Source organism: Coccinella septempunctata, chromosome 5 (assembly GCF_907165205.1).
Source record: "Coccinella septempunctata chromosome 5, icCocSept1.1, whole genome shotgun sequence".
NCBI lineage: Eukaryota > Metazoa > Arthropoda > Insecta > Coleoptera > Coccinellidae > Coccinella > Coccinella septempunctata.
The window spans coordinates 26624731-26634614 of NC_058193.1; the positions used below are offsets into that span (position 1 = coordinate 26624731).

General features: G+C 33.9%; 1 protein-coding gene across 1 annotated transcript; it reads left to right on the plus strand.

Annotated features, from left to right (window-relative positions):
- Positions 1-3048: 3048 nt before the first annotated feature.
- Positions 3049-8992, plus strand: LOC123314514 (transcription initiation factor TFIID subunit 2). The gene is made up of 16 exons (XM_044899842.1): positions 3049-3183; positions 3258-3312; positions 3369-3532; positions 3589-3808; positions 3868-4244; positions 4505-4854; positions 4973-5175; positions 5319-5527; positions 5585-5824; positions 5876-6125; positions 6602-6904; positions 6962-7202; positions 7543-7762; positions 7815-8142; positions 8414-8596; positions 8650-8992. Exons 1-16 carry the CDS (start codon positions 3140-3142, stop codon positions 8836-8838), a joined length of 3576 nt encoding a protein of 1191 aa, XP_044755777.1. The 5' UTR covers positions 3049-3139; the 3' UTR covers positions 8839-8992.
- The last annotated feature ends 892 nt before the right edge of the window (positions 8993-9884 follow it).

Below are 9884 nucleotides of genomic sequence, written 5' to 3' on the forward strand. Positions count from 1 at the left end.
TGAATTCTCGAGTAAATTCTCTAGAGAATTTTCTGCTGTTGCTAACGGGCTCAAGGGTAGTTTTCAAGGAGTGAGTTACACTTTTCTAAAGATATTCTTCTTGTTATCGGTTTTTCGAAATAATATTCGTCGAAACTTTTCCTTGAAAAGTAATATGTTCAGAAGAGTACACTTGAGAACTACTTTTAGTAAATCCGTAAAATTAAAGAAGCATAAGGAAATAGGTTATCTTGAAATTCTCTAATAAATAATCAAATAATGCCTAACATTTAATGAGGGATTTTTACGACATAAGCAGATAGTTCCTGAATATGGAAATAATTGTATTCCATAAAAAATTGTCTTTTCCATGAACATGTATTTAAAGAATAAATATTTCATGTCCTTACACAGAATGATTTTTGATATAGTAATATCTGTTTTTCATCATGAGGATGTCTTTACCACAGAATGACATCACATACAGTACATATTTTTACAAAACATCCTGTATATGAAGAAATACTGATCGTGTCTTTCTTAAAAAGCTTATAAAAACGCCTACGCAGTGCTGCTTTCTTCAGGTATGCAACTATGTGTCCCACTCATATATCATTTTGGGTGCGCCACTGCACATCAGTATAATCAGAGTCTCTGGTATAATTGAATTTCAGTATTCGTTTGAAAGGCAACATATAATAATAATAAAAAATCAGTTTATTGTTCATCAAGAATACATTTGTAAAAATAACATTTTGGAAAGTAACAGATGAACAATTGGCACTTGGTTCAGACACCTTGCTCTACCACCAATGCAGGGTGTAAATAAAATGTTGCGAAACATTTTGGAGGGAGATTCCTTGTCGAAAAATAATATATAGGTGTTTCATATCAATTTATTTTTTGATCTGATGCCCCTGCTTAGATACTGCTCCCTAAGGATGGCACATGAAATTAAATTTCATCCTCAGAAACCAGATAACTGAAAAAAATGAAACTGAGCAGACATTCTACGGTAGCAAGAAGGCAGTCAGAAAAAAAGATTGGTGGTGTTCCTTGTGATTTTGAGGAAATCAATAATTTATCAACAGGTACTTAGCGTGAAAGGCACAGGCTGGAATTATTTTCGAACTTGAATGTTTCTAGAAAGCGGGTAACATGCTGACATTAGGTTGAGGCAGTGAACTCTAACTTTACAAAGTTCACTGGGTGTAGGTGAAAACGAAAACCAATAAAAAAAATTTTATTGCCTTCTCGCTCTTACAGATAGTGAAAAACCTACCCCTTTTCCCAAGGGGCAAACACCGCTTGAATTTTTTCGCAACTACCTATTCATTTACATCCTGTATATTACGAAACCGAATCCTGTTATATGTGGCCTATCAACTTAATTCATTGGTTTACATGATATATTCATGAAATATCACTTTTTTCTTTCTAAGTTTCGAAGTATTCAATTCTCAAATTGAAGTTTTCAATTAATTTTCTAAATTCATTTCACCTCACACTAAGATCATTTTCAATAATTCTTTCCCCGTATATTTATTTTCTTTGCAATCATCGATGTGCGAGGGGAATATATTATGTATGTTCTAAAGATATATATATGATACAAAATTAATTCAATATTTCATCTGTGAAATGACTGCTCCATAAATGAATTTCATATTTTCAAAATTTTCAACTCTTGAGTTTTGTTTAAAAGACCAGTGCGAAGTGCGAGCGTGATTCTTAGGCCAGACATAGTTTCACACAAAGATTATAGAGTAGTCTCTATAATCTTTGGTTTCACATTCTTGAGGACGAATAATTAATCGGACAAACAACCAATAGTCAACTCCGGCAAAAATGTAGGATTTCGAGGTAGTTTTGAGAATATTGAAAATTATATATCGCCTAGTAACATTTAAATCCTCGACCTACTACCCTTGTTTATATAACCCCCTATATAAACAAGGCTACTACTTAAATAACTTTTATGGAAGCTTCTTCAATTCGTAATTCAAAAATTCGGACCATTTTAGTTAATTTTCAATGATGATTTATTTCGTAGGGGTTATTCATAATAATCATAATAAAGCAAACAGCGCAAACAGTACACTCAATAAATTAACGTATGGGGTAGTCTCCACACTAAAAAGAAGAGAAAAGTTATTCTATGTCTGATGTCGACGTATGTCAAAATTGTCAACGTCAGTGTCAGATCTCTGTAATCTGTGATTGTAAATAATAACCATAGACATATTAAACACATGGACACGGCGTAGAGAGAGAGGGGGTGCGGCCGAAATAAGATAGAGCTAGTATGGGCAAAACATTCGTTTGCACTTTGTATTTATTGAAATTTTCAGAATTTTCTCATCAATTTTAGATCAACTTTGAATGTCGTATCCTTTTTCTATTATGAAAGTAATAATGGTGTCCTCGTAGAGTGCAATTAATAGTACGAAATGAGTTGAAAAGACAGATAAAGTGAAATTTCACAGGTATAGTAACTTCGAATGTATTAATCGATTTATTATATCATAGTTGAATTATTCATTTCAAATCAATAAATGTATGTCAATTCTTTTCTCATCTAGCTAAAATAATACTCAAGAAGCACTTGAGATTAGAAGAGAAAATTAGTATGCTGATTGTAATGTCTATTTTTCAACCTTTTGATCAATATTGATCAATGAAATATTTTTTCAGATATTGAACAAGAAATCAGAATATTGTGTTGGCTTAAAATGTGCCTAATTGTTTTTATTCAAATCAATTTATTTACAAACTTTTCATGAACTTATCTGTTGTATTTTCCGAGGAATAGTTGCCGAAAGCAAAAATTGTGCTCTTTAGTTCTAATTGGATCATTAAACGCAATCTAAATGATACTAATATTCGTTCAATTTTTTATATTCGATTATAGGTACTTGTTTTTATCTCTAACGGGCGCAAATATACAAATATAGCTCGGAAATTAATACCATCTTGCCCATACTAGCTCCATCTCATGTTGGCCGCACTCGTGGCTATTGAAACTCACTGAAAGGGCGCGTCCATGTGTTTTATAGGTCTATGATAATAACATGTCCAATTTGAATTTTGCTTTAGAATTTTCAGAATAATTCAACTGATTTCCTTTGTAAAATGCGTTGTAAAGATTTTATATAACAGCATGAATAACGAACGAACTGGGGACAACTGCCGTCCATTTAAATTATAAGTATTTTCATTCATTATCAAAATACTTAAAGAGTATCACCTATATCATTATCAGGTATTATTTTCTTTACAGCCCATCAATTAGTGAGTCTCACAGGGATAAGCTTCGAAAGAAAAAGTATTATTGTAAGTTGCAAAACAAAATCTGAATAAAGTAAACTTATCGATAATGTGTTTTCCAGGGTTGTGTAGAATTAACTGTTGTTCCTGACCGAAATAACTTACGACAAATCAAACTTAACGCAAAACAATGTCGTATATATAGAGTAACATTAAATGAAGAATATGAAGCCCACTTTCAATACTTTGACCCATTCCTTGATGTTTGTCAATCAGATTCAGAAACGTACGTTTTTTTTTGTTCCTTTATCACTGTCATCAGCTTTTTACAATTATTTTTAGGAGAAGTATCGAGAAATTTTCCCAACATCACCTGAATGCAGCTTTGAAAGTAGATCCTGATAATAATGCAGGGGAACTGGTGATAACAGTGCCACCTGAAGCAACACATTTGATAGCCGAAGGTACAGCTTTAAGGGTTGGAATAGAGTTTTCTCTTGAGCAGCCACAGGGTGGAATACATTTTGTTGTTCCCCCAAAGAAAGAAGGAACAAATGTTGAAGTAAACACAATTCTATCTTAGAATAATTTACTATTATGATTTCATTTCAAATATTTCAGAAAACCGCTCATTTATTCACTCATAGTCACCAAAACTCAACAAGGTTATGGTTTCCTTGTGTGGATAGTTATGCTGAAGTTTGTACTTGGAAGTTAGAATTTACTGTAGATGAGGATATGACAGCAGTTTCTAATGGTGATCTCATTGAAGTTGTTTTTACACCAGATATGAGAAGAAAAACTTATCATTATACATTGAATGTACCAACTTGCGCACCAAACATCTCGTTGGCTGTGGGACACTTCGAAGTTCTTGTTGATCCATTCATGCATGAAGTTACTCATTTCTGTTTACCTCATTTGATGCCCCTGTTGAAAGTAACTTCACGATATGTACATGAAGCTTTCGAGTTTTATGAGGAGACAATGTCCAATAGGTGAGTGCCTATGCATATTTGGGATGAATTACAGCGTACATTTTTCTTAGAATGGTAGAGCTCACAATATTTCAACCATACAACAGATGCAGCTTTTGTCATTCCTAAGCTAAAATATTATATTGTGTGAATCCCTTAAAAGAATATGCATTTGTTTATTACTTCCTTTAAAATTCATTCACTTGAGAATTTGAAAAGTAGTGGCTTCCATTGAAATTTATAGACAACAATCGTTCTATCACAGATCTTTTGATTTCTAGATATCCTTATAGTTGTTATAAACAAGTGTTTGTTGATGAGGCGGATGAGGATTACAAATCGTATGCTAGCATGAGTATTTTGAGAGTAGATCTTTTGCACTCTGGTGTCATTATTGATCAGGTTTTTGAGACCAGAAAGATCATGGCCCAAGCTGTTGCAGAGCAATTCTTTGGATGCTTCATATCGATGCAAAATTGGTCTGATATGTGGTTAAATAAGGGTATCAGCCAATATCTTTGCGGTCTGTACTGTAGAAAGAGTTTTGGAAATAATTATTACAGGGCAGTTGTACAGAATATGCTTCTTGAAGTTGTGCAATATGAGGAGAAATATGGAGGTATTGTGTTAGGTGAGTATTTTATTTTATGTGTCTGTTGACCTGTCAGGCCTACAGAATGTATGAAATCGGTTTGCATTTTTTCACAAGACATTTTGCATTGTTTTTTAACACATTTTGATGTTTTTAGATCCTAGCCAACCACCTCAACCACTTCCTGTAGGGGTAAACACTCCACAAACGAGTAGCAGTAATGAACCAGAGGAAAAATTTTATTTCTCAATTAGAAATCTTCACACAATGTCTCCCATGTACGTGAAGGCTCTCCACAAAAAGTCCATGTTGATTATGAGAATGTTGGAGCATAGGATTGGGCAAGAGTTACTTCTTCAGGTGAATACAGGAAAATCAATTAATTTTGAGCCTATACATAAAAAAATTCTCATGCTTATTGATTGTTACCTAACGCAAAATGATGGTTTTTATACTTATTCATTTCAAAGGAATTATAAAATGAAAATTATTTTATATTCCAGGTTTTCAATAAGCAATTATCGTTGGCTATGAATGCTGCCACTCAAAAAATAAGAAGTTGCCTCTGGGGCCACATGTTAATCAGCACCAATGTCTTTACTAAGGCAATATTCACGGTAACAGGAAAAGATATGGCCGTTTTTATAGATCAGTGGGTGAGGACTGGTGGTCATGCGAAGTTTCATTTGACTTCCAATTTTAATAGAAAAAGGTTTGTATGTATGCATGATTTCTGCATCAGTCATTATTCTCAATCTTTTGTTGCTAGGAATACAATTGAATTAGAAATACGTCAAGATGCCACTAAACAATTAGGTATAAGAAAATATGTAGGTCCCCTTTTGGTTACCCTTCAGGAACTCGATGGTACCTTCAAACATACGCTTCAAATTGAAAACACAGTTGTAAAAGCTGACATCACTTGTCACTCTAAAAGTAGAAGAAATAAAAAGAAAAAAATTCCATTATGTACCGGAGAAGAAGTGGACATGGATTTGAGTGCAATGGAGTAAGGTTCTACAGTTTTCTTTTTTCTAAGTGTAATTTTTTTTCCTTGAAGTGATTCACCAGTGCTGTGGATAAGACTGGATCCGGAAATGACGCTTTTGAGGTCTGTTGTTATTGAGCAGCCAGATTACCAATGGCAGTATCAACTTAGACATGAACGAGATGTGACAGCCCAAATTGAGGCAATTGTTGCTCTTGAGCGATATCCTACTCCTCCTACACGAATGGCCTTAACAGATACAATAGAGAATGAGCATTGTTACTGGGAAGTACGATGCAGGGCTGCTCAATGTCTCACCAAGGTATGTCGATAACTTGTTAACAAACGCCAGCCTCTGCGAAGCTTATAGGCACTTGATATGCGCCACCTTGAAAAAAATTATCACGAAACTCTTTTTCGGAAGATATGTGATGTAGATTAAGAAACTATAAAAAAAAATTCTGTCTGTATGTGTGTATGTTACAAGTCTATTGATTTAGGTGGAAGATATAAAAATTAAAAAAAAAAAATGGTCATGGGCACGCTACAGTTCTCAATTTCTAATCTATCGTTGTAAGGTTTTGCACATTCTGACAAAGCTTATTGATTTGATCACAATCGATCCAGCCGTTTTCGAGTTTTTTAAAATTTACTGGAATTTCAGGTAGCTTCTCAGAAATTTGTTGCTCATCAGTTATGGGTTTTTGCGAACGATTTTAATTTCAACAGAAAATGTTCTATTCGCGAAAAACTCGGTGTCACTAAATAAAAGTAGTACTTTGTCGATATTGATTTCAGGTAGCCAATGCGATGGTGGCTAATTGGGCTGGTCCGCCTGCTATGCTTGCTATTTTCCGAAAGTTTTTCGGATCATTCGCCGCACCACACATCATAAAACAGAATAATTTCACGAATTTTCAACATTATTTCCTTCAAAAAACGATTCCACTGGCCATGTCCGGTTTAAGGAATGCACATAAAATATGTCCTCCGGAAGTTGTCCGATTTCTGTTGGATCTTTTCAAATATAACGATAATTCCAAGAATCGATACAGCGACAACTATTATAGAGCAACATTAGTGGAAGCCTTGGGTCGTACGGTAATATTGTCAAACTGATATGGTTTTTTTTCTTAATCCTGAATTATTATAATGTAGGTTACGCCTGTAGTAGCTGTCCAACAAGGAGCTCCAATAACATCTGAAAGTTTAAGTACAGATACAAAATTGATTTTAGAAGAGATAACAAGATATTTAAATCTAGAAAAAGTGTTACCATCTTATAGGTATACGGTATCTTGTGCATGTTTGAAAGCCATAAGGAATCTCCAAAAATATGGACATCTTCCCAGTAAATCTGTGCTGTTTAAATTTTATGCTTCATATGGCCAGTATATTGGTAAGTATATGAGTTTGTGGCCAGTATTTATCAATTCTTTGAAAAGAAGTTGTAATTGGCTATTTCCATTCAAAGCTGGAGTGAATCAGAAGAATAGAATCAAACATAAAAAGAGGGTAAAACAACAGACCTATCAAGTAACCATTAGTTGGAGACAGAGTGTGGTGTGAAGCTGAAAAAAAACTAGTTTCTTCATGTTACATTCCCTCATTGAATGAAACTCTAGCTTTGAATTAATATTGGAATGAAAAACATGTCCATTCAGTTTTCAATTTCGCAACAGTAGTTTATATATATTGTTTCACATTTAGGTTCCCTGATATTCATTCAATATTTCTAGATCTTAGGGTAGCTGCCCTGGAGTGCTTGGTTGACTTTGTCCAAGCAGATGGTAAAATGGAGGATCTGGAATTTTTGTTTGATCTTCTAGAAAATGATCCATATCCTGGTCTCAAGCACAAACTTGCTGGAATGCTGATTCAAAGTCCTCCCTTCAGGAGAGCACAAAGGCATAAGCTGGATAAACCAGACTTAGTTGAAAGACTTTGGACCAATATAAAGTGAGTATCTTTCGGTTTTTCAGTGCTCAATCTGAAGTTTGAAACTTTTCAGTGGATTGTTCTCCCATGATTCCCGTCTACGTTGCGATATGGTAGATATCTATTATGCATTCTATGGAAACAAGAAACCGTTCTGTTTGCCTGATCCAAAATTGGAAGGCATTTTCAGCCTGGAAAGGCATAGGGCTGATGCAGAGTCGATGAAAAGTTCGAAACCTTCAACATCTGTTTTTAAAAGAGAGAAGTCACCTGCTTCTTCTATCGGCGGTATGAAATCCATGATTGAATCATCACAGAAAGATTTATCCAGTGGCGTAGTTATAGAGGAACAAGTCGATATGATGACAGACGTTATAGTGACAGATGAAAAGTTGATGAAGGTTAGATTTTACTATTTTTATGTCCGATAGATTTATAATCTATCTGTCCACTTGAGCATTATGGCATTAATAAATCACTCGTGATTTATGACCCATTATTCACTCATCTATCCAACATTCATTAATCACTTCTCATTTATGAGCAATTGTCTAGTTCTAGTCTATTAAAGTTCATGGTCACACACAGAGGCTCTGAACATAAAGATATTGCCATCATAATATGCTATTATTCTTCAATATGGTTGAGTTTGATTTCTTCATTTATTTACAGGATGAGCCTTTAGATTTACATGTTGAGGCCAGTGAGACAGTTGCAGTAAAACAAGAGTATTATTCTGACAACTCAGTTTCCTTACCCGGGATGGGTCTGAGTGGTCCCGTAGGCTTTGAACCAGGAATGTTCAAGACAGACGGAGAACAAAAACAGAAAAAAGATAAAGATGATCCAACAAAGGTAATCCATTCAACTAAAATTTTGACAGCATTGAAGATTGAAATTTTTTACAGTTGAAAAAGAAGAAGAAAGATAAGAAAAAACACAAGCATAAGCATAAGCACAAACATGAGCATAAGCATAACAAGGAGAAAAAAGAGAAAGACCCAAATAAATTGAAGTTGAAAGAAGAAACATTGAGCTCTGTGAGTTCCACCCCAAGTCCTCCGAATGGAGGTAACCCCTCGTCAGAAAATATGTGAATAGTGAATAATGATATGATTTAGTTAAGTAGAATTTACTGAAATGTAGCTTTATGTTCACTTCTGAAGATTGTATGAAGATGAAACTTTCTTACAACATTGATATTTTGTGTAATATAAGAACTATTCTGAATAAAGATAAGGAGTTAAGAAATTTTTGATTTGGATTGTTACAGTGTATTACTGAGGGTATTTTCAAATTGATACGAAACGCAAGATTTCAAGAGGTGATTGTTAAAAGAAGATTTGGCTACGTTCAAGTACTTCTCCAAAGTGGTGCCTTTTTAAATTGGGGGAGAGAAGATTTTATTGAATATCTCCTTATTTCAATGTCACTCTTTGACATAAATTCATGAGGAAATTGGTCCAAAAATTATCCAACGAGTAGAGAAGAATGATATTGTCATCAACTTTTTTCAGATTCGTTAATAAGTCAACATTTTATTTTGCCGTTTCATTTTTACTATGGAAACACTGTTTGGGTAGTTCTATTTATTTTAAATATTAATTGATTACATAGTTGTATAGGTTGTGTGCTTGTCTGGATAAAATATGCGATATTTACAATGTAATAGTGAAACATAAAATTGTACTCCATACTTTCTTAAAGCTCATGTAGAGATTTTCATTAAATATCTATTATTCTCATAGTCTAATCTGGAGAAGTAACTGGGTTATTTTATTCGAATAACAATTGCCCAGATCAAAAACAAAAACACAATAATAAAACGAAAAATTTTCAAAAACAGAATTAGAACAATTATCAAATATACTTATCTACGTAAATTTACAGCTCTCAGTACTCAAAAAGTCTCAAACAGCACCTTTTAATATAATTTAGTGAAGAATACTGATGTGGTTTTTAAAGAATGGAATGTTCACTCCCGTACGCTTTTAATCAATACTTCAAACACGACAACCTTATACTGTTTGAAACGATTTGAGGCTTAACAAATCGGTCCTTAATATTCACAAATATACATCCTTCACCACTTTCTGTAGTTAATACTAGGTGTGTTTCACGACAAAACAGAACCTGTCTCATC

Excerpts from the sequence above, each read along its gene's own strand:
- LOC123314514 (XM_044899842.1), top strand. The coding sequence starts at position 3,140 with ATGAATAACGAACGAACTGGGGACAACTGCCGTCCATTTAAATT. Across the intron at positions 3,313-3,368 it reads TCGAAAGAAAAAGTATTATT|GGTTGTGTAGAATTAACTGT; the intron begins GTAAGTTGCAAA and ends TGTGTTTTCCAG. Across the intron at positions 5,528-5,584 it reads TCCAATTTTAATAGAAAAAG|GAATACAATTGAATTAGAAA; the intron begins GTTTGTATGTAT and ends TTTTGTTGCTAG.